Source organism: Microcaecilia unicolor, chromosome 1, assembly GCF_901765095.1.
Source record: "Microcaecilia unicolor chromosome 1, aMicUni1.1, whole genome shotgun sequence".
Lineage (NCBI taxonomy): Eukaryota > Metazoa > Chordata > Amphibia > Gymnophiona > Siphonopidae > Microcaecilia > Microcaecilia unicolor.
This window is the reverse complement of record NC_044031.1, coordinates 349,407,634-349,433,100: the sequence shown is the minus strand read 5'-3', so window position 1 is coordinate 349,433,100 and position 25,467 is coordinate 349,407,634. Positions and strand designations below refer to the sequence as shown.

At 45.1% G+C, this 25,467-nt stretch overlaps 1 protein-coding gene across 1 annotated transcript in view; it reads left to right on the top strand.

Annotated features, from left to right (window-relative positions):
• LOC115474082 (polycystic kidney disease protein 1-like 1) overlaps nucleotides 1–25,467 on the top strand; it is an 868,156-nt gene that overhangs the window by 300,933 nt on the left and 541,756 nt on the right. The window contains exon 9 of the mRNA XM_030209405.1: nucleotides 10,358–10,701. Coding sequence (XP_030065265.1) covers nucleotides 10,358–10,701 — 344 coding nt within the window. The remainder of the gene's footprint in view (nucleotides 1–10,357; nucleotides 10,702–25,467) is intronic.

Genomic DNA, 25,467 nt, shown 5'->3' with positions numbered 1-25,467 from the left:
GGAGGCTAAAGGGGGCAGGGTTAGGGGTGGGGCCAGGGGTCAGGGCCGGTCTTAGCAAGTGCGGGGCCCTATGCAGACCAATTTGGTGGGGCCCCATCATAGCCCCGCCCCCAGCCCAAGCTAAACTTGTACAGAAAAACTGATTGAAATAATAAGCACAATGCTATCATGAACCCCCCCCCCAGAAATTATTCAGTTCAAGTCCACTACAATTAGTAGTTCCAATTCTCATAACCCCGGGAGGGTCAGAGGTGCGGACACACAATCTCTCCACTGCAAAACACTATACACAAACTTGTGCAAAAACACACTCATAACCTTACCAAATCATAACAGCACTAATTCCAAGGACAGGACGAGCTACAACCTTATGCGTGGAAAGACAGCACTGTAATTACACCAGGCTCTAAAACACCAATACACTACCTCGTGAAAAAAACAAAACAAAAAGGGCTGCAAATGCTACATGCTAGCAGGATACTGCACCTTGATCACGCATGAAAAACACATGACACAACAGATATGAAGGCAAAATAAACTGGAAAGTTACTTCAAGAAGTCATACACAGCATGCAGCAATACTAGAAAAATTAAAACTTACATGCAAAATATCACAGATGCACATTTCCAAAAGCTGACATATTCCAATTAATACATTCTGAATAAAATACTTTTTTCTACCTTTGTTGTCTGATCATTTGTTTTTTTCTATTCGCTTTGGTCCCAGTGCCTTCTTTCCATTTGATATTTTTTCTCTCACCATGTCCACCATCCTCCTGTGTCCTTATGTGTCCTGTCTACCATCTCCATGTGCACCTCCTTCCTTTGTCTTTCCTTCCCTCCATTCCTGCCCAACATTTCTCCTCTCTCCCCTGCCCTCCATGTCCAGCAATTTCTCCTCTCTCCCTGAGCCCTGCCCTCCCATCCATGCTCCTCTCCCCTGCCCCCTCCATTCATCATCCCTATCCAGCAATTCCCCTCTCTCCCTGAGCCCCCTCCCATCCATGCTCCTCTCCCCTGCCCCCTCCATTCCATTCATCATCCCTATCCAGCAATTCCCCTCTCTCCCTGAGCCCCCTCCCATCCATGCTCCTCTCCCCTGCCCACTCCATTCCATTCATCATCCCTATCCAGCCATTACCCTCTCTCCCTGAGCCCCCTCCCATCCATGCTCCTCTCCCCTGCCCCCTCCATTCATCATCCCTATCCAGCCATTACCCTCTCTCCCTGAGCCCCCTCCCATCCATGCTTCTCTCCCCTGCCCACTCCATTCCATTCATCATCCCTATCCAGCCATTACCCTCTCTCCCTGAGGCCTGGCATCCATGTCCAGGTCCTCTCTCCCTTATCCTCCCGCTCCCACGTTCAACTGCCTGCCCGCCCTGGCACCCTCTTTTTCACCCCCCAACCAAGGATGGCTCTTCGTTTTTTTTTTTTTTTTAACTTTACCCGCCTCCATCGCCGGAATCCGAGCGTCACTAAAAGCGCTCCTCCTCTCCCGAGTCCCCCCGACGTCTCTAGCAGAACGCAGCAGAACTGGAGCTCTTCCTGATTCGTTCATTCTCAGTGTCCCGCCCTCGAGGGCGGGACACTGAGAATGAACGAATCAGGAAAAGCTTCAGTTCTGCTACAGACGTCGGGGGGACTCGGGAGAGGAGGAGCGCTTTCAGTGACGCTCGGATTCCAGCGAGGCGGCGACGGAGGGTAAAGTTAAAAAGAAAATAAAGATCCTTGCGGCGGGAAGAGGCTGACTGAGGCGCGCCACGCGGGGCCCCCCTAAGCGCGGGGCCCTATGCGGCCGCCTCGGTCGCCTCGGCTTAAGACCGGCCCTGCCAGGGGTGGAGCTTACATCCATAATTGTTTGACAACACACAGAAAAAAAAAAAAGTAAAAATAAAATAGTCACAATTAATACCTTTTATTAAATTTAGATATTAGATATGTACCATATGTCAAAGAATAAAGTGGTTGCTCAAAGCATATACTAACCACAATCGCTCAACTGCAACCATAAATATTACACTGGGCAGAACCTAATACACCAATATACCACCCATACGGAAAATGCAGACCATCAACAATATGAAGCAAGGGATCATAATATCACAATTCTCATGTAGAGCCACAAAACACTCTTTTAGGGTGGATAGTGTTCACAATGAGTTCCTTTTTATTAATGGCCATATGTAAGATCCTTCAAGAGGTAGTGTGTCAAGATTTAGGCTCTAAAACCCTTTCTGATGTTTTGGTGCCACCTCAGTAAGGCCAACACACAATATCTCCACTGCACACTATACACAAACTTGTGCAAAAACACACTCATAACCTTATCAAACCATAACAGCACTAATTCCAAGGACAGGATGAGCTACAACCTTATGCGTGGAAAGGCAGCTCTGTAATTACACCGGGCTCTAAAACACCAGTACACAACCTAGTGAAAAAACACCCCAAAAAGGGCTGCAAATACTACACGCTAGCAGAATACTGCACCTTGATCACACATGAAAAACACATGACACAACAGATATGAAGGCAAAATACTGAACTGGAAAGTTACCTCAAGAATTCAGACTCAGCATGCAGCAATACAATAAAAAATTGAAACTTACATGCAAAATATCACAGATGCACATTTCCAAAAGCTGACATATTCCAATTAATAAATTCTGAATAAAATACTTTTTTCTACCTTTGTTGTCTGATCATTTAGTTTTTCTATTCGCTTTGGTCCCAGTGTCTTCTGTTTTATGCAGTGTCTTCATTCCATTTGATATTTTTTCTCTCACCATGTCCACCATCCTCCTGTGTCCTTATGAGTCCTGTCTACCATCTGTAGCCCTGTCCCTATCCTTTCTCCAGCTTCAGCATCTGCCCTCAAAGTGTTCCGATCCAGCCCTTAAATTCAGCAATTTTCCCTCCATCCATATCCAGCATTTCTCCTCCCTCCCCTCCATCTATTTCCCTTCCCTCCATCCATGTCCAGCATTTCTCCTTTCCCTTCCCCTCCATCCATGTGCATCTCCTTCCTGTCTGTCTTTCCTTCCCTCCATTCCTGTCCAACATTTCCCCTCTCTTCCCTGCCCTCCACTCCATCTATGTCCAGATTTCTCCTCTCTTCCCTCCCCTCCATCCATGTGCATCTCCTTCCAGTCTTCCCTCCCCTCCATCCATCCATGTCGAGCAACTCTCCTCTCTCCCCTGCTCTCTCCTCCATCCATATCTTGCAAATCTCCTCTCCCTTGCCCCCTCAAGCCATCCAAATCCAGCAATTCTCCTCTCCCCTGCCCTCCCCTCTATGTCCAGCGATTTCTCTTCTCTCCCCTCCCCTCCATGTCCAGTGATTTCTCCTCTGTCCCTGTCCTCCCCTCCATGTCCAGTGATTTCTTCTCTCTTCCCTGCCCTCCACTCCATGATCCACTACTACTTATCATTTCTATAGCGCTACTAGACGTGCACAGCGCTGTATACTTGAATATGAAGAGACAGTCCCTGCTTCACAGAGCTTACAATCTAATTAGGACAGACAAACAGGACAAACAAGAGATAAGGACAAAGAGTAGCAAGATTCCAGAATCCCAAAGAGTAGCAAGATTCCGGAATCCCAAAGAATAGCAAGATTCTAGAATCCCAAAGAACAGCAAGATTCTGGAATGGGAGATTAAGCACCTTACTCAATTTTACACCAAGAATGGGGCAGAGGGAAAAGGAGAACAATCTCACATTTCTAGCCTGCAGACACATGCTCCAAGCACTGGTTTTAAAATGTAAGCATATAGGAACACGAATAAATCCCAGGTGACCTGTGAACAGGGACAGGCACCTTTCCAAAAACTGGGTGCAAAAAAACCCCCCTGCACATAACGGACTATTCTTCTGTTCCATCACAGTTCTGTTGTACTTTTTAAGTCCTGGAAAGAAATGGAGAGGGCAGAGAGGAAGGGGAGATGAAGAGAGAAAGTGAGCTAGGAGAGGGGAAGACAGCAAATTAGAGAGGAAGTTGAGAGCAGGGAAAGCTACAACAGCAGAGGGCGAGAAGGAATTATTTGCAGTTTTCTTATACATGGAAGTTGAACATATAATGAGAAGACAGAGGTTAATGGAACCTGTTCTTGCTGTGAATAGGTTTTGTTTGAGCTGCTGCCCCCCCCCCCCCAGCACCCCAAGCTCACATCTCCCACTCCCTCCCCCTTCCATTCAGCGTTTTCTCTCTCTCTCTCTGTTTATCCTTCCATCCAGTTTCTCCCCTGTCTCTCTCTCTCTGCTTGTATTTCCTCTTCCCCTTCACTCTACCAGAACTTAAGTGGCTGCTGCATTTCGGGACCAGCTGCGGAACAGGCATTCTGCATAGGCGCATCTTCTGACTCTGCTGCTCTCTCAGTTGCTGGGAGAGGAAATGACGTTCGGGAGAGGCTAGCAAAGTAAGCAGATGCGCGATGCGAGTGTGACCCTGCGTCTCTCTTTTACTGTTACTCATCGACGTCACGTCGTACTTCTAATCCGGCAGCAGTGGCATGGGAGGAAGGTAGAAGTCGTCACTCCCCAAGCCTCTTATACCTGGCGCCTTTGGTTAGTAGTAGCACCTTTTAATAAATCTGACTTTAAAATTGTACCTGAGCCAATGGAGGGTTAAGAGGCCCTTTTACTAAGCTGTGGTAAAAAGTGGCCTTAGCGTAACCTTATGTGGATCTTTCCCACGTGCAGTTTTTTTGCAGCTGGAAAATGGCTGTTTTATTTTAAAATTAATTTTGACATTTTAGTTCTTTTGTAGGCAGGGTTCACTCACTAATTCTGCACTAATCAGTTAGTATGCAGTAATGTAACTGTGCTGACTGATTAGCACAGAAACACCCATTCTCCACTCCAGATATTCCACCTCTGTAAAAATAAAATAAAATAGAACATTTTCAGTGTGTGATAAAGAACTTACTGTACAATGCCTGAGTGGATCCTGTAGTAAGTACATATGAGTTATTACTGCTTAGTAAAACTACCCCAAAGTGATTTTCCCAGACCACAAGGGATTCAAACCCTAATCTGCCTGGTTCTGAGCTCTAACCACTAGGCTACTCCTCTGCTTCGTGTTATGTCTGACTGACCATCCAGTTCATGCATATCAAGGTCATTCAACTATGTTATGGCTTTCTTTCATAATATTTGTTACTTTCAGAAATATTAACCATTCAGTGTAAGTAAAATTCTGACGTTCATTCAATAAATTATTCCCATATCATTCTGCTGTGCTATATTGACCCTTTGCTTTTTATTTGGAAAGAGAATTATTTTGTTTCTTGTGGATGAAGCATAGGCATGAAAACATTTTTACATTAATGAGATACCATGGTAATACTACTAAATCTGGGAAGATATTTTTATCCAAAGGAAATAAATAATATCTCCATAAAAATTTGGAGGACAAAAATCATTTCTCCTGGTTGTAATCATTGCACATGTATACACCAATGCCCAAAAAATGTTTTATATTTTGTGTGTTATGAAAAAGTAAAATTATTAACCAATATTATATACTGTACTTATCATGAAATTGTTTCTGTAATCCCCTGTTAGTCCCTGTGAAGAGTCACTGGAGGGGGTGGGGGGACTGGGTTTGTTCTTCATAGATATTAACATAGTAAACCGTTAACCGTAATCAGATATGGTCATAGTTTGAAATCTCTGTAAGATTGATCGGTAGTCCTGTTATTTGTTTCAATGTATATAGTTAAGTACATTTCTTTTAGCTTTCTAGTTGATTTTGTTAAACTGCCATAATAACCATTTAAAGTTCAAGCAAGAGTAACCTGCCACAGTGGCTCACATTTATTTACAGCCATAGTTCAATATCAAATAACATGCATGTTGCAGTAACAGTCAACAGCATTTCAACAGGGACAGGCTTTGTAGGATGATCCAAACCTTTTGTTTCCCTGAGCAACTGCTTTGTCATTATGAACATGTTGGCAATCTTTGATCTGTTTCTGTGTTCCTGACTATGCCCCTTTAGCAGAATGAGGGAAGAAACTTTTGAAATCTATCTTGGTTAAAACATGTTACACCATCATCAAAATAAACATGTGAATTATGACCTGGAATAATTCTGACATTCAAAGTAAGCAAGGAAAATTACTCATCAGAATTGGAGCTACATGATTAATAGGAAGAAGACCAGAATTCCATCATGTTCTCACTGATTCTGATTGCTTAACAGTTCTGTACATGATGGCAGCTCTGTTAAATCACGATGAAAAACATTCCTTCCCAATCTGAATATGCTGATTTAACTTAGAGGGCCATTTTTGAAAGGGAAAAACATCCAAAAAGTGTCATAAAGCAGCATTTGGATGATTTCTCAAAATGTCTAAACTGGTATTTTTGAAAATCATTTTGCAGACGTTTATCTGTGCAATTTGGGAGAGATACCGGTGCCAGAAATGGTATTCAAAGCTGATGGGTTGGAGAAACTAAATGAAATCTCTATAAACTTAGAGGATGAAATGGAGCAATTTGACAAACTGAAGAGTAGCAGATCTCATAGACTGGATGGTATTCATCCCAGAGTACTGATAGAATTGAAAAATGAACTTGTGGAACTATTGTTAGTAGCATGGTACCGGACGATTGAAGGGTGGCTAATGTAACGCCGATTTTTTAAAAGGGTTCCAGAGATACCGGGCAAAATGGTAAAGACTATTATAAAGAACAAAATTACAGAGCATATTCAAAAGCATGGATTAGTGGGACAAAGCCATCATGGATTTAGTGAAGGGAAATCTTGCATCACCAATCTATTACATTTCTTTGAAGGGGTGAACAAACATGTGGATAAAGGTGAGCCAGTTGATATTGTGTATCTGGATCTTCAAAAGGCGATTGACAAAGTACCTCATGAAAGACTCCAGAAGAAATTGAAGAGTCATGGGATAGGAGGTAGTGTCCTATTGTGGATTAAAAACTGGTTAAAAGATAGAAAACAGAGAGTAGGGTTAAATGGTCAGTATTCTCAATGGAGAAGGGTAGATAGTGGGGTTCCCCAGGGGTCTGTGCTGGGACCGCTGCTTTTTAACATATTTATAAATGATCTAGAAATGGGAGTAACTAGTGAGGTAATTAAATTTGCTGATGGACACAAAGTCATTCAAAGTTGTTAAATCGTAAGAGGATTGTGAAAAAATGAGGACCTAAATGGCAGATGATGTTTAATGTGAGCAAGTGCAAAGTGATGCATGTGGGAAAGAGGAACGTGAGCTATAGCTACGTAATGCAAGGTTCCATGTTAGGAGTCACTGACCAAGAAAGGGATCTTGGCGTCATCGTTGATGATACGTTGAAACCCTCTGCTCAGTGTGCTGCGGTGGCTAAGAAAGCAAATAGAATGTTAGGTATTATAAGGAAAGGAATGGAAACCAAAAGTGAGGACGTTATAATGCCTTTGTATTGGTCCATGGTGCGACTGCACCTCAAATATTGTGTTCAATTCTGGTTGCCGCATCTCAAAAAAGATATAGTGGAATTAGAAAAGGTACAAAGAAGGGCGACAAAAATGAAAAAGGGGATGGGACGACTTCCCTATGAGGAAAGGCTGAAGTGGCTAGGGTTCTTCAGCTTGGAGAAAAGACAGCTGATGGGAGATATCATAGAGGTCTATAAAATGATGAGTGGAGTGGAACTGGTAGACGTGAATCATTTGTTTACTCTTTCCAAAAATACTAGGACTAGAGGGCATGCCATGAAGCTACAAAATAGTAAATTTAAAATGAATCGGAGGAAATGTTTCTTCACGCAACGTGTAATTAAACTCTGGAATTTGTTGCCATAGAGTGTGGTAAAGGCGGTTAACTTAGCGGGATTTAAAAAGATCTGGATGGCTTCCTAAAGGAACAGTCCATAGACCATTATTAAATTGACTTGCTGAAAATCCACTGCTTATTTCTGGGATAAGCAGCATAAAATTTATTGAACTTGCCAGGTATTTGTGACCTGGATTGGCCACTGTTGGAACCAGGATACTGGGCTTAATGGACCTTTGGTCTGTCCCAGTGTGGCAATACATATTGTGAAGATCCTTCCCTCCGCTTGAGGGTCTTCGGGATCTTGCCTCCACCCTGGCCACTCAGCCTCCCGGCCCACTGCAGTCCGCAGGGCAGGGCTCAAAGAAAATAAACTCCAAAAAGGTAAAAGTCACCAAGCTCCTTTATTGTCAGGGCTTCACAGTGCAGTAACTTTCAAAAGGAATCCTGCAGCCCTTCAAAAACAGTTGCTCCTGTTCTTCTCTCAGGGCCCAGGTACAGCAGAAACACAACCACGTCCCCTTTCAGCTGCTGCACAAATCAGTTGGAGCCAAATTAACAGTCCCCACAGATAGGTTCCTCTGTAGTCCACTTCACACCCCAAAAAGAATCCCTGTATCTTGTCCACCCCCACGGGGTTTCTGCAGACAGTTCCCAACACACAGTTCTGTGGGCCTCAGCCCACAAAAAAGAAAAAAAAAAACACTGTCACTTACTTTCCCCTCCCCCACACAAAAGAAGGTTTGTTTTCCCAACAGTTCAAAATCCACAGTGCTCAATGCCTTAGCACTCAATTCCGACACACAGTCTCTTCAAAGAACACAGCCTGAACTCCTTTGGGAAAGAGGAAAAGATCCCCCCCTTTCTGGGTCACTCTATTACTTCACTGACCCTCCTCCCGCATGACCTTTCCCCTTTCCACTTTCAGCCCAGCTCTGACACCAAGAGTTCACCTGGTTTTTCAGTTTAGCTTTCACGGCATGAGCCCAGGCAGAAAGGTCCATGGGTTCCTCAGAGCCTGCCGCCTGCTCCTTCTCTCCAGCAGCCTGCCAGTCCATGGGCTCATTCTCCTCTACTCTGGGCGGCTGTTCCTCTCTTACTTGATTATGTTCCCGGTGCCCCTCCCTTGCCTTGTCAGAGCCTTCTCCCGGGGAATGCTGGGGCCAATAATCCCTATACCAGGGTTTTCCCTGGGGATGCTGGGAAATGTAGTCCTTCTCTCACCTCCATTTTCTAGGGGGCACTACCTTTTCCCTTCTCTCTCTCTGAGGAATGATTAAAGGTAAGGCTCTGCTCTGTCTCCCTCGGCTCTTGAGCCTCCTTCCTTCTCCCTCCTCCACTCCATCTGTTCAAAACCCTTATCCTCCCCTTCACAATATGTACTTATGTCTTCAGTGCATCCAAATCACAAAGGGGCATGTTGGGCATGGGCTAGGGCAGATTTAGGGCGTTCCTAACACTTGGATGTTTTATAGCTATATTGGAACAAAATGAAAACATCTAGGGCTAAAACTTCAATGTTATGATCTAGACCTGTTTTAGAACAAATAAGGCATAAAAAGGTGTCCTAAATGACCAGATGACAACTGGTAAGAATCGGGGATGACCCCCACCTTTCTCTACCAGTGGTCACTGACCCCCTTCCATCCCCCAAAGATGTGAATAAAAATAGTATTTGCCAGCCTTTGTGACAGTATCAGATCTTATAGGCAGTTCTATTAGAGCAGGAAGCAGGTCCCTGGAATAGTGTAGTGGTCTGTACAGTGCACTGTAGAGAGGGGGACTAAGGTCCATATCCCAATCTGTCTGTTACACTTGTGAGCCCTCCCACACTCACAAAAACCTACTGTATCCACCCTTCACCAATAAGGACTACTATAGTGGTGCACAGTTGGAGCGGTAGGTTTTGGGTGGAAGGAAGCAACGGTGAGATGTGTACCTTGGAGCTTTTATATGAAGTCCACAGCAGTGCCTCCTAGTGTGCCCCATTGTTCTCCTGGGATGTCTTCTAGATGGCTCCTCCTACATCCGAATGGCTTGATTTTCCGCGTTTTTCACTTGGAAGGTTTTTTTTTAAATTGGCCCTAAAAGATAAATGTACTGAGCACAAAAACATCTAGCAAACGGCCATTTTGGAAAGAAAAAGATAAGTGTTTTGCGGTTTCAAAAATGGTCATATTTCCTGTTCAGATTTGGAACGTTTAGTGCAAAACGTCCAAAGTCCAATTGAGACATCATATCGAAAATGTCCATCTTTAAACTCATTGCATTAGAACTTTTCTCTGGCTTGTAGCTATAGCATCTTACCAATATCTTTTTTCCTCTAAAATCTGATCAGAAAGGGAAGGAAATTAAAAAGATCAGTGATGTCAATAAGTTTTATGTTTCAATCTTGGAAATGAAAGGTTTTTTTTTCACCTTTTATGTGAAGTCTTTAGCCACATTAGAAGTTTTTTTTTTCTGTTAACTATATATCCTAACCTACAGTTATAAAAATTACCATCACATGATTAATTTTATTATTAAAAAAGCATTTCAGATAATCTTATTTAACTTTTATTTTTTTGCAGTTCCATAACTTTCAAGACCCAGATCTCAGGAGTGCATCATATCTCTGTGTCAGTCTCCAGTCCTCTCTACAGTGACATTTTCATCCAACATGTTCCCAATCAGGTCAAAGTGTGTGCCCCTCTTGCTGATGTCAAAATTTATCTTCCATTTCGGATCAACTATGTTGCCCTGGAGCTACAGATTGATGGATTCTATTCCAGTCAGCTCCAGGAGTTCAGAGTACAAGACCCAGAAGCAACAGATTTCTTGGTTGATTTTGGGGATGGATCGCCAGTTGTACTAGCTACACACAATGACCAAATGTATGGAGCTGGAGCATCAGTGTACCATCAGTACAAGTCAGGTACATACTATTCATAGAGCTAAACTTGAAAAGTTTTGCAGTGTGGTTTGTTTTGTTTTCTCTTTAGGTAAAGTGATTTCTCCCAGAGCTCTTGGACAACAATATCAGAACTAGTCAAAGGCTCTCTGTACGTGCATATATACAGATGAAACCTCTTTAGGGGATTTTGGGGGGGTTTATACCTCTGAGTTTATACCTCCATTTATCTTTGGTCACTTCTGTTGTGCTACATCTATGTAACATCATAGCCGTACTAAGAGCTCATGTGCTAAGGATTTTCCTCCCATTCTGGAGGTCATTTTAAAAGAGTTACATGATATTTGTATACTGTTCTCATAATACATATCCAGTGCACTACTAAACAATTAGCTAATTTTTTTATTTTTATTACATTTGTACCCCATGCTTTCCCACTCATGGCAGGCTCAATACGGCTTACATGGGGCAATGGAGAGTTAAGTGACTTGCCCAGAGTCACAAGGAGCTGCCTGTGCCTGAAGTGGGAATTGAATTCAGTTCCCCAGGACCAAAGTCCACCACCCTAACCACTAGGCCACTCCTCCACTCCAGTTCCACATCTAAAGTGGAGACTTGTTTTCTTAATTTTTAGTTGCTTATTACATACAAGTGAACAAGAAACTGACTGCAGAATAGTTGAAAACAAGAGTGCTGCACTGAGTCTAGTTGAAAACAAGCAGGATGAGTCTCTTTGTAGCAACCTACTACTACTACTACTAATAGCATTTATATAGCGCTACCAGACGCACGCAGCGCTGAAAACCTGACATAGACAGTCCCTGCTCTAAGAGCTTACAATCTAGATAAAACAGACAGACAAGACATTACGGGCAAGCGAATTACAGAGTAAAGAGGAACAGGGGGGAGGAGGGCAAATGAGTAGCGGTTAATAGCCAAAGGCAGTAGTGAAAAGGTGAGCTTTCAGCATAGATTTAAAAACAGGTAGAGATGGAGCTAGACGTATGGCTTCGGGAAGACGGTTCCAGGCATAAGTTGCCACAAGAGAAAAGGAACGAAGTCTGGAGTTAGCGGTGGAGGAGAAGGGGGATGTCAAAGAGCGATTTGTTCAGAGAGCGGAGTTCATGGGGAGGAGTGTAGGGAGAGAGGAGTGGTAATGAGGAGTGGATGCATTTAAAGGTCAGTAAGAGGAGTTTGAACTGTATAAGGAAGTGGACAGGGAGCCAGTGAAGTGACTTGAGGAGTGGGCTAGTGTGGGCATAACGATTCTGGCGGAAAATAAGTCGAGCTGCAGAATTCTGGACAGATTGGAGAGGAGAAAGATGATTGAGCGGGAGACCAGTGAGAAGTAAATTGCAATAGTCCAAGCGAGAAGTAACAAGGGTGTGAATAATGGTTTTGGTGGCGTGTTCAGAAAGGAAGGGGCGAATTTTGCTAATGTTGAAGATAAAAAAGCGACAGGTTTTGGCGATTTGTTGAATATGAGCAGAGAAGGAGAGAGAGGAGTCGAAGACGACTCCAAGGTTACGAGCCAAGGAAACAGGGAGGATATGAGAGCCATTAACAGAGACAGATATTGGGGGAAGAGGGGAGGAGGGTTTAGGGGGAAAATGAGAAGTTCAGTTTTAGCCATGTTTAATTTGAGATGGCGTTGAGACATCCAGGCAGCAATGTCAGACAAGCAAGCAGAGATTTTGTCCTGGATTAAGGTTGAGATTTCAGGGGTGGAGATGTAGATCTGACAGTCATCAGCGTAAAGATGGTAATGAAAACCATGGGATGAGATCAGGGCACCAAGGGAGGAGGTATAGATGAAAAAAAGGAGTGGTCCAAGGACAGAACCCTGAGGCACACCTACTGAAAGTGGGAGGGAAGTTGAAGAGGATCCACCAGAGTGAACACTGAAAGTACGGAGTGAGAGGTAGGAAGAGAACCAGGAAAGAACAGGGCCCTGGAATCCAAGCGAGGACAGCGTATCGAGGAGTAAGGTGTGGTCAACAGTGTCGAAAGCAGCAGATAGGTCAAGAAGGATGAGGATGGAATAGAGACCTCTGGATTTAGCCAGAAGCAGATCATTAGAGACTTTAGTAAGTGCAGTTTCAGTAGAGTGAAGAGGGCGAAATCCGGATTGAAGTGGGTCAAGAATAGGTTGAGAAGAGAGAAAGTCAAGACAACGGCGGTGAATGACGCATTCAAGTAATTTGGAGAGGAAAGGGAGATGGGGCGATAGTTGGAGGGACAGGTAGGGCCAAGTGAGGGTTTTTTAAGGAGTGGAATGACAATAGCATGTTTGAAGTACATAAGTAATGCCATACTGGGAAAAGACCAAGGGTCCATCGAGCCCAGCATCCTGTCCACGACAGCGGCCAATCCAGGCCAAGGGCACCTGGCAAGCTTTCCAAACGTACAAACATTCTATACATGTTATTCCTGGAATTGTGGATGTTTCCCAAGTCCATTTAGTAGCGGTTTATGGACTTGTCTTTTAGGAAACCGTCCAACCCCTTTTTAAACTCTGCTAAGCTAACCGCCTTCACCACTTTCTCCGGCAACGAATTCCAGAGTTTAATTATACATTGGGTGAAGAAAACGTTTCTCCGATTTGTTTTAAATTTACTACACTGTAGTTTCATCGCATGCCCCCTAGTCCTAGTATTTTTGGAAAGCGTGAACAGAAGCTTCACATCCACCTGTTCCACTCCACTCATTATTTTATATACCTCTATCATGTCTCCCCTCAGCCGTCTCTTCTCCAAGCTGAATAGCCCTAGCCTCCTTAATCTTTCTTCATAGGGAAGTCGTCCCATCCCCGCTATCATTTTAGTCGCCCTTCGCTGCACCTTTTCCAATTCTACTATATCTTTCTTGAGATGCGGCGACCAGAATTGAACACAATACTCAAGGTGCGGTCGCACCATGGAGCGATACAACGGCATTATAACATCCTCACACCTGTTTTCCATACCTTTCCTAATAATACCCAACATTCTATTCGCTTTCCTAGTCGCAGCAGCACACTGAGCAGAAGGTTTCAGTTTATTATTGACGACGACACCCAGATCCCTTTCTTGGTCCGTAACTCCTAACATGGAACCTTGCATGACGTAGCTATAATTCGGGTTCTTTTTTCCCACATGCATCACCTTGCACTTGCTCACATTAAACGTCATCTGCTATTTAGCCGCCCAGTCGCCCAGTCTCGTAAGGTCCTCTTGTAATTTTTCACAATCCTGTCGCGATTTAACAACTTTGAATAACTTTGTGTCATCAGCAAATTTAAATACCTCGCTAGTTACTCCCATCTCTAAATCATTTATAAATATATTAAAAAGCAGCGGTCCTAGCACAGACCCCTGAGGAACCCCACTAACTACCCTTCTCCATTGTGAATACTAACCATTTAACCCCACTCTCTGTTTCCTATCCTTCAACCAGTTTTTAATCCACAATAGGACATTTCCTCCTATCCCATGACCCTCCAATTTCCTCTGTAGCCTTTCATGAGGTACCTTGTCAAACGCCTTTTGAAAATCCAGATACACAATATCAACCGGTACCCCTTTGTCCACATGTTTGTTTACTCCTTCAAAGAATTGAAGTAAATTGGTCAGGCAAGATTTCCCCACACAAAAGCCGTGCTGACTTGGTCTCAGTAATCCATGTCCTCGGATGTGCTCTGTAATTTTGTTTTTAATAATAGCCTCTACCATTTTCCCCGGCACTGACGTCAGACTAACCGGTCTATAATTTCCCGGATCTCCCCTGGAGCCTTTTTAAAAAATCGGCGTTACATTGGCCACCCTCCAATCTTCCGGTACCACGCTCAATTTTAAGGATAAGTTGCATATCACTAGCAGTAGCTCCGCAAGCTCATTTTTCAGTTCTATCAGTACTCTAGGATGAATACCATCCGGTCCAGGAGATTTGCTACTCTTCAGTTTGCTGAACTGCCCCATTACGTCCTCCAGGTTTACTGTGAAGTCAGTAAGTTTCTCCGACTCGTCCGCTTGAAATACCATTTCCGACACCGGTATCCCACCCAAATCTTCCTCGGTGAAGACCGAAGCAAAGAATTCATTCAGGTCGTAGGAAGGTCATAGGAACAGTTGCAGTGGAGAGTGAAAGATTAAGGATGTGACAGATAACAAGGATGATAATAGGGTTATAGTAACCTCACTTGAATAATCACTAGGAGGATAGATGGTTGAATTAAATGCCTAAGGAAAAGATGTAGAATGAGTGACGGCAGAGATGGATGGTTGAGAGTGGGTGAAGGGACTTGGCTCACATCTTTGTCAGTAGTTCAAGATGAGTTACATTCAGGTACAGCTGGTGTTTTCCTATCTCCAGACGGCATATGATCTAAGTTTGTACCTGAGTCAATGGAAGGTTCTGTGATTTGCTCAAAATCACAAGAAGCAGTACTAGGTCTCCGTGGTTGCTGTAACCATTAGGCTATTCATCTACCCTGGGAAAGATGGCTGCTGATTATATGTGACTGGGGAAACGATGCAAGAAGGACGGAGAGGGAAGAACGAGAGAAAGGTTGTGAGGGTCTCGCTTTCTAAGCCTAAGGTGAAGATTTTTGCTCTAGAAAGAGAAGTGAAAAGGAAAACCAATATGACTTAGGGTTTCTGGAAATGACCAGTTGAGCCAAAGGTTGTACGTTGGGCTGAGGCGTGAACCCAGAAAGGTGTCAAGGAGACTGGAGAGAATGGGCCACATGCAACATTAAATCTTTATGAGCAAAGACTATATACCCTAGCAGGAAGCTGCTGCTTGTTTTAGCTTATGTGCTGTCGGTTCAATACAAAACAAATGTAAACATACACATACACATACAAACTATGGGGGCAGTACAGTGTGCACTGTGTAAATAATGTGTTTACATATGTAAATGGCCCTATGTGTGTAAGTAGCAATTTTATAAAAGCTGATATTTATGCTTTTCTCCGAGGACAAGCAGATCTTCCTAGTCTCACTTGGGGACGTCATCATCCCGATGGAGCCTGGTGTGGACGCTGATTAGCTTACAGTGTAGAATTTTCTAGCAGCATCCCAGTGTGGATGCGCTGGTGCCTTCTCGCCCGACGCATGAGCACAAGTCCTCCAGTCTTCGTTTTTCCACAGAGCTGAGAGGAATCGCTTTATGTTCTTTCCCTCACGATGTGCTGTAGTTTTCAGTGTGTCTTCCCGTGCGGGTACTTTTTGTTCTTTAATCCTAATTTTTCAATTTTCCCTTCCTGTTATTTTTTTTTCTTTTAGTTCTTTTTTCAGCATTTTTAGGTTTCCTTTCTGGGGTTTTGTTTTTTTTTGAGTGGCTGCATGGTAGGCTGCAGCTCCATCCTGAATTTGAACATTCCCCCTTTTTCACAGTTCAAGATGGAGGAGTTTAATTTAGCAGAGCTTTTCGATGTCCGAGAAGACCCCCAGTAGCTTCAAGTGGTGTGTCAAGTGTAGGTGTGTGATTTCTGTCATGGACAGAATGCACATTGGGTTCACAATTTGTGCATTGGGTTCCTTGGGCCAAATCATAACCCCTCTGTTTGTGATCTCTGTTTGCATATGCAGGTGAGAACCCAGAGGGTGAGACTGGCGCAAATAGAACATATTTTTGGTTCTTTGAAGGCTGGACCATCATCTTGAGCACTGGTGGCATCGACATCAATGGCTGCTCTGACATCAGCATCCACTGGGAGTGCACTGGCATCAAGTGGGTCTCCACTAATGTTTCCTCTAAGGAGTGGCCTGATGTGTGCAAATTCTTTTTTGTGTGAGCAACAAGTTTTGAAAACCAACAATTTTTGAGCAGCAGTACTAGCAATGCATCTGCATATAGTACAAAAAACATTTTTGTGAGCAACCATGTAAAAACTATGAGCAACACTTCTAAAATGTATGAGCAATTGCTCATGCGCTCCGCTTAAGGGAACATTGATCGCCACGTGCCTTGACACCGGACCTGATACTAAGGAGACACTCTGATTCGGTGGCGTCCTCATCGGCACAGGGGTAGCTCTGTGCCTCGGGGGAAGGCCAAGAAGAATAAGCATTTGTCTTCCTCGATGCACAGTGCTGGGAGCTAGCATCGGGAGGACCGTTCCCCCTCCGTGGAAGTGGTATCGGTGCAGCTGTCATCGAGCCACCAGGTCCCCACTACCAGTTTGGCATTGACATCTGTTCAGACTGCCTCTGCCTGGCTCCCATGCCTTTGCCGATGCATGTCTTCAATAAGTATTTCTGGAGCATGCTCCTAGAGTAACTGGCGCAGTTGCTGCATGGAGCTCCCGCTTTGGTATCAAGGGTGCTTGCGCCCCCAACAGAACAGTCCCAGGCCCTCTCTGAGGCTTCATCAATGCCAGTGCCCAGGTCCTCGATACCGGTGCCTCACAAGGTGTCAGAGTAGAGGTCTGGGCATTGCAGTGCCCCCTCCTACATCAAGGAAGGAAGCTTCCCCAGAATCTGAGGGAAGGACTGCACCTCAAGGCTCTTCGGAGCATGGACATTATTCCACTATGTTGAGGCTGGTGCAGACTCAATCCCCTGATCCTCAATATGAGGAAGAGTTTGATTGGGACTGCTCTTGGGAATCAGATGAGGATCCACATTGATTCTTGGAGGAGAAGTCATATGAAATCCCATCTGAACCCTTACCTCCTCAAGAGAGATGATAATCTCCTCCAGAGGCACTCTCATTCACCAGTTTCTTGAGGGAGATGGCTGCAGCCATCCCATTTAAATTGGAGATGGAGGGGGGAAACACGAAGAATAAGAGGGCAGGGAGGGTGGGAAGGGGGAAGGGGAAATAGTAGGTATAAAGATGGAAGAATGAAACATTATACTATGGTGGAAACTAATAATTGATTTGTTGTACTAATATAGGACAAAGAAGGTGGAACAATATTTGGTTATGTTAGATGCTGACAATAATGTAATGTTCTGTTGAATTCATGGATAATACAAATTGATGAAACACACAGAGGAAGAAAATGAAACACACTATCCCTGTGTAAGATAAATACTGTTTTATTATGTTATTACAAGATAATTGAGGAACAGAAAAATACTTGTATTAGTTTTATAATGTCTACAAGATGTGGATGTGTTGATTTCTTTCATAATAAAAAACAGTTGAAACATAAATTGGAGATGGAGGATGAGCCCAGGGCAGAGATACTATCTGTTCTGGGCAATACATTTTCTCTTAAGGAAGGGGTCACTGTTCCATTGCACCTTATCCTTAAGGACACACTTGAACTGGGAATCTCCCTTCATAGTGCAGATTGCACCCAAGAAGGTAGATACACAATATTGTATCCAGAAGGCGCCGGGATTCGAGAGGGCCCAGCTGCCTCATCACTTCATGGTAGTCAAATCTACTTTTAAATGGGCCAAGAGTTCTTGGTCTCATGCCTCAGCACCCCGGGATGAGAGGCCAGAACTTTGTATTCATTTGGGAGGAAGACTTTTCAGGCCTCAATGCTTGTTGCTCTCATCCAGTCCTACCAGCTCTACACACGAGCATGTACTTGGAGTCTCTGATAAACAGTACACTTAGTCTGGCAGAGTCTATCCCTTCAGAGCAGGCCACTGAGCCTCACCAGTTGACCAACAAGCAGATAGAGTGCAGGCATTACCTAGCCAGGGGTGATAATGATACTTTTATGTTGTGTCCAGGCTCTCTGGTATGGGTGTGGGGATGCACAGACTCTCTTGGCTGTGTGTCTCTGACCTTGAACAGGCTGTTCAACAAAGACTAGTGGCCGTGCTGTGCTGAGGGGAGAAAATGGAGGACGTCGCTGACCTCATTTGTGAGTGACATTGCCAAAGGGATACAAAGTAAAGTTTGCCTTTTTGCGGATGACACCAAGATTTCCAACAGAGTGGACACCCCGGAGGGGGTGGAAAACATGAAAAAAGATCTGAAAAAGCTAGAAGAATGGTCTAACGTTTGGCAATTAAAATTCAATGCGAAGAAATGCAAAGTGATGCACTTGGGGAGTAGAAATCCAAGGGAGACGTATGTGTTAGGCGGGGAGAGTCTGATAGGCACGGACGGGGAGAGGGATCTTGTGGTGATAGTATCTGAGGACCTGAAGGCGACGAAACAGTGCGACAAGGCGGTGGCAGTAGCTAGAAGATTGCTAGGCTGTATAGAGAGAGGCGTGACCAGCAGAAGAAAGGAGGTTTTAATGCCCCTGTATAAGACGTTGGTGAGGCCCCACCTGGAGTATTGTGTTCAGTTTTGGAGGCCGCATCTTGTGAAGGATGTTAAAAAAATGGAAGCGGTGCAAAGAAAAGCTACGAGGATGGTATGGGATTTACATTCCAAGACGTATGAAGAGAGGCTTGCTGACCTAAACATGTACACCCTGGAGGAAAGGAGGAACAGGGGTGATGTGATATACAGACGTTCAAATATTTGAAAGGTATTAATCCGCAAACGAATCTTTTCCGGAGATGGGAAGGCGGTAGAACGAGAGGACATGAAATGAGATTGAAGGGGGGCAGACTCAGGAAAGATGTCAGGAAGTATTTCTTCACGGAGAGGGTGGTGGACGCTTGGAATGCCCTCCCGCGGGAGGTGGTGGAGATGAAAACGGTAACGGAGTTCAAACATGCGTGGGATATGCATAGAGGAATCCTGTGCAGAAGGAATGGATCCTCAGAAGCTTAACTGAAATTGGGTGGTGGAGCAGTTGGGGGGAAGAGGGGGTGGTGGTTGGGAGGCAAGGATAGGGGAGGGCAGACTTATACGGTCTGTACCATAGCCGGTGGTGGGAGGCGGGACTGGTAGTTGGGAGGCGGGAAATACTGCTGGGCAGACTTATATGGTCTGTGCCCTGAAAAGGACAGGTACAAATTCAAGGTAAGGTATACACTTATAGGTTTTTCGTTGGGCAGACTGGATGGACCATGCAGGTCTTTTTCTGCCGTCATCTACTATGTTACTATGTTACTATGTTACTGTAACAGTACTATACTATATTGACCTGAGGAAGGATGTTTTGGCCTCTGAAAGCTAAATCTATTAGTCCAATAAAATGGTATTATTTTATTTTCTATATTTGTTTTATTTCTATTTGTTAATTTGTAAAGTGGTGATTGATATTTGTTAGGTTTTTTTTTTTCAAATTTACATCTGCTGTCTTTATATTTTGCACAGTACTAGGGGACATTTTCTGTTTCTGTGGTGTTGCATTGTATGCAGAGTCTGGCATCTTGGGGGTTCAGTTTATTTTTTGTCTAAATAGAAAGTTTTAATATTACTACTTATTCTATAGTGGATTAGGGTGTATCTGTGTTTGTGAAAAAGACATGGCTTTCAGTTGGCATTGACTGTGCAGGATCGACGACGATCTGTACTATTCTGTCTGGTTTCATTTTACAATAGGTGAATTGATGTTCTAGTGCTCACTGTAGTGTTTTAAGATGTTTTCATTTTCTTTGTGTGATTAGTAGAAATGACTGCTTATGGTATGGTAGAATTGCTCTATAGGTCCTGAGTGTTTTGTATTCTCGGCATACCTAGTACTGGATTTTGGAGGGGGATGTTAAAAAATGACTGGGAGGGAGGGAGGGGGGCCTTGGAGCTGGGAGAGAGGGAGTCCCTGGAGCTGGGGGCCTTGGAGCTCGGAGGGAGCGGTCTGGGAGCTTGGAGGGAGGGGTGGCCGGCCCTGGAGCTAGGGAGGGGCGGAGCTAGGGGCGGGGCTAGGGTGGGGCCCCATCAAATTGGTCTGCATAGGGCCCCGCACTTGCTAAGACTGGCCCTGGTTAGACGCCTCCTGTTAGCAATGGCAAAATGTCAAAAAGAGCAGAGCTCAGCAATGGTCCTTAGCTTAGACGCCGAAAAGGCGTTTGACAAGGTGGATTGGGGATATCTGTTCGGGCTACTGAGCTACATAGGCGTGCAGGGCTGGTTTGGGGAAGCCTTAAAGGCATTGTACAGCGACCCCAGGGCAGCTGTCTTGGTGAATGGAGTCAAGGGAGAGTTTTTCCAGATACGTCAGGGGACGAGGCAGGGATGCCCACTCTCGCCCCTCCTGTTCGTCTTAGCGATGGAACCGTTGCTCTGTGCCTTGCGAGCGGATGGCGGGGTGAGAGGGGTGACCTTGGAGGGAGGCATGGTCAAGGCCCTGGCATTTGCAGACGACTTGCTCGTGGTGACTCAAGAACCCGAACAATCTGTACCTAGGATTTTAGGGGTGATCCAGGAATATGGGAAACTTTCGGGCTATACATTGAACATCCAAAAATCCAGGGCCCTAGAGATACTGCTGGGAGGTAACATAAAACGCAGACTCACATTGCCTATAGAGTGGGAGGAAGAGACAATTAAGTACCTGTGAGTTATACCATGAGAGCTCCCCCAAGTGTATGCTTGGAATGTGCGGAAACTGCTGAGTGACACAAGAATGAGCTTGCAAATGTGGCAGGGGCTCCCCTTATCACTAATGGGTAGAATAGCCCTGTACAATATGGTGGTAGTGCCCAAGTGGTTGTACGTGTTTCAGACCCTGCCACTATACCTGACTAAGGCCAATGAAAAACGGCTTAATAAGATGCTACAGACCTTCCTGTGGGCAAAGAAAAAGCCTAGAACAGCGCTGACCAACTTGCACCTGCCGGCGGAATTTGGTGGCCTAGGCCTATTGAACTTGCGCTATATGACGATAGCCAGTGGACTGAGACATTTGAATGACTGGCTAAGGCGCACACAATACTTCACTCCATCTCACCTAGAACTACAAGAGACTGAACAAAGTTATTTGCTACATACAAAAAGCAAGGAAGAGGCTAGCTTATTAGACAAGGCACAGCTCCTGCCGATGGCGCAGGCGGTCTGGCGTTGGCTTTGCCGACACCACCGATTCTCAGCCCGTACAACCCCGTATCTCCCAATCTGTGGTAACCCGGAGTTCCAGCTAGGCCAGATCCATGAAGCGTTTGCTCGCTGGAGAGAAAAGGGGTTGGAGTACATCCTACAGGCCATAGATGAAGATGGGAAGGTCAAGCCGTGGATAACACTCCAGGCACAATTCTCCTTGAGTTCGTCAGACTGGCTTCATTATTACCAACTACAGCACTATATAGCGAGCCTCCCGCAAGAAGCACTGGCAGAGGATGTGCAGGAAGAGCTGGGCTCGGCGCTCTCCCTGGGGGCACAACGAAAAGTCCTACTAACGTACTACCACAGGCACTTCAAAGACATGGCAAAAGAACCAGACTTTGAGAGACTATCAAAATTGTGGAGTGAGGAACTGGAGACGGAAATCACAGCTGCAATGCTACGAGAACATCTTATTGGACATCGCAAGAACACGGACCAAGCAAACCTCTGGGAATTACAATTTAAGTTTACATTGAGAGCATACATACCTCTCAGACGAGCATTTCACATGGGGGTATCGCTGGATGGAGCATGCCCCAAATGTGTAACAGAAGGAGCTACGTTGGGGCATGCCCAAGGATCCGGAAGTTTTGGAGAGACTTAATCAAGCAGATAACCGCTATCTGGACTAAAGCCTGGCAGGTGGATGCCGAGCTTCTCTTTGGCAGCCCGCGCTTGTCCAGACCCCTGCCTAGGGGATGCTGGGCATTTGTCCTGCACACAGTTATGGTGGCGAAGAAAACAATATTGTTGGCATGGCTATCTGAGGAGGACCCCACGGTGTCCCAATGGAGAGGCCAAATGATCCACCTGTTACGCACGGAGAGAACGAGCCTGAGAACCCGATGGCCACTATTTGCCAGGTCCTTTTGGGACTGCTGGACCCCGTTCTGGCTGACATTAACACCTTATGCCAGGAGGCACATAGTGAACATGTGAAACAGATATTGCTCTCATACAAATGGAGTGTGAGGACTGCGTTAACACAGAGGAAAGGGAAACTTAAACAAACAAACAAACTGGAACGATACAAGGGAAGAAGGGAATTCCTTAGCCTTAACCTTCGTCCCTGAAGAAAGCAATTGAAACCCGCGGAGTCGGGCGGTTCCAGGGGAAGGTGTGAGATGAATGTTTTTCAGCGAGGCAAGATAAGTGCACAGCTTTTGCACCAAGTATTTATACATTTTTAAAGAGATTTTAATAGCACTGTGGTGAAGGGAAGCAAATTAAAAATGAGCAAAATGTTGCTCCCCCCAAAAAACTTTTAGAGTAACCTGATGAAAGAAGTGCTATACCCAGTGGTGTGCTGGTAAATTTTTAACAACAGGCTCTCTCCCCGGTCCACCTCGGCGCCCCCCCCCCCCCCCCCGTCCACCTCTGCGCCACCCCCCCACCCCATCCACCTCTGCGCCCCCCCCCAAAATTGCAGAGCTGGCTATAGGCGGGGGGGGGGGGGGGGGCAATGCATTACTCTCTCCAGGAAAAAAAAATTAAATGATCCCAGGTTCCAATCTAATTCATGTTTAATGTGGGATAAAATGCCATAAATATGTAAATAAATATAAACTTTTAATGTTGAGCACCTGATTTTCAAAGTGAACATATTCCAAACGCTATAATGAAAATAAAATGATTTTTTTTCTACCTTTGTTGTCTGGTGACTGTTTTTCTGATCATGCTGGCCCAGTATCCGATTCTGCTGCTATCTGTCCTCTTAACTCCGTTTCCAGGGCTTCCTTTCCATTTCTTTCTTTCTTCCTTTCTTCTTCATTTCTGGTCCTCAGCTTCAGCCTATTTTCTTCATCCATGTGCAGTTTTTCTCCTCTTTTCCTTTTCCCTCATCTCATCTCCTTCCTCACTTTTCTCTCCCCTCCATCCATGTCCAGCATTTCTTTTCTCTCCCCTCCTCTCCCCTGCCCTCCATCCACCCATGTCCAGTGACCCTCCTGTCCCCTGCCCTGCATGCACCTATACCCAGCGATCCTCCTGTCCCCTGCCCTGCATGCACCCATGTCCAGCAGTGACCCTCCTCTCCCCTGCCCTCCATCCACCCATGTCCAGTGACCCTCCTGTCCCCTGCCCTGCATGCACCCATGTCCAGCAGTGACCCTCCTCTCCCCTGCCGTCCAGCCACCCATGTCCAGTGACCCTCCTGTCCCCTGCCCTGCATGCACCTATACCCAGCGATCCTCCTGTCCCCTGCCCTGCATGCACCCATGTCCAGCAGTGACCCTCCTCTCCCCTGCTCTCCATCCACCTATGTCCAGCAGTGACCCTCCTCTCCCCTGCCCTGCCCTGCATGCACCTATAGTGATCCTTCTCTCCCCTCCCCTCCCCTCCATTCACAAATGTCCAGCGACTCCCTTCTCTCCCCTGCCACCCCCTCCCGAGTTCATCGAATTCAACTCCCTCCCTCCGGATCCGGTTCCTTACGTCAGTGACTTCACGAATTCTTCGGGGTCGCTGCAAGCGCTGACTCTCCCCCGCTGGCGCTGCAGGTTCACGATTCAAAATGGCCACCGAGACTTACAAGGGCGGCCTCCAAGACTTCGGCAGAAGTCTCGCGAGGCCGCCTCTGGAAGTCTCGGCGGCCATTTAAAAAATGCGAACCTGCAGCGCCAGCGTGGGAGAGTCAGAGCTTTCAGCGACCCCGAAGAATTCGTGAAGTCGCTGACGTAAGGGACCGGATTGGGAGGGAGGAAGAGAGCCGGCTCAAGCAATTCAACAACCGGGCTCACAAGAGCCGAGCAAAGTTAACAACCGGCTCTTGCGAGCCGGTGCCAGCCGGCTCCAGCACACCACTGGCTATACCACTATATAGCAGCTTTATTGTCTGCATAAATTGTGGGAAAGATCTGAGGGTACTCTATATACATACAAAAAATTTACATATGAAATTATACTTGTGTGAGCTGTGACAAACATTTTTTTACAAATGGGTGGTTCTTAGTCCTGGTTTGTGTACTAGCTATTGAATGTTACCAGAGACAGTGATATTGTGGAATCGTTTTCTGTTGATGAATTGTTGAGGGGCAGACTTTATTAGGTTGTTAGAGCATATGTCTAATTTGCAGTGAGACTTGGCGAACCTTTTGAGCTTTTGGGAGATGATGTTCTCCGATAGCGTCTCAAAGTTGGTCCAGGTTCTGTCCACTGGGTATTCGTCAGGGTTTGGGTCTAGACATTCAAGGAGTTTTGCATAGTCTATGATATTGACAGGTATCATGAGGTAATTTTTTTATTTTCTCATTGAAGTATTTCACGAGATTGTCTGCTGCTGGTTTGTTCGTGCTATTAGAAGTTACCGGTGTAGTATCTAGTAATTTGTTCACGAGTTGGAAGAGTTTATGTGTGTCCTTATAGTCTGGCCCAATTTTAGTTTTATAATATAGTCTTTTAGTTTTTCTTATGGTGTATTTATATTTTCTTTGTAGTTGCTTCCAAGCGGTGAGTGTGGAGTCGTCTTTCTTTTTATTCCATGCTCATTCTAGCCTTTTAACTTGCGTTTTTAGCTTTTTTTTAGTTCTTCGTTGAACCATGGTATTGAGTTCTTTCTGTGTGAGGTTCTGGTTTGGAGTGGTGCTATGTTATCTAATATGTTTCTGCATCTATTTTCCCATTCTTGAAGAAATTGGTTTGTATCAGTTTGTGTAGACCATCCATTATCATAGAACTGTTGCCAGAATGTTAACGGATCTATTTTTCCTCTTGTGGTATAGGTTATTCGTTCTTGTTTATGGGGTGATCCTTTCATTCGCCAGAGGAGGGAGAAGTTTGCTTTATAGTGGTCGGACCACGGTATGGGTGTCCATTTTGTGTCTGTTAGTCTGGGGCGAATTTATGCGTGATGATGTCTAGTGCATATTCTTTAGTATGGGTTTGTTGCGTATTTGGCCTAT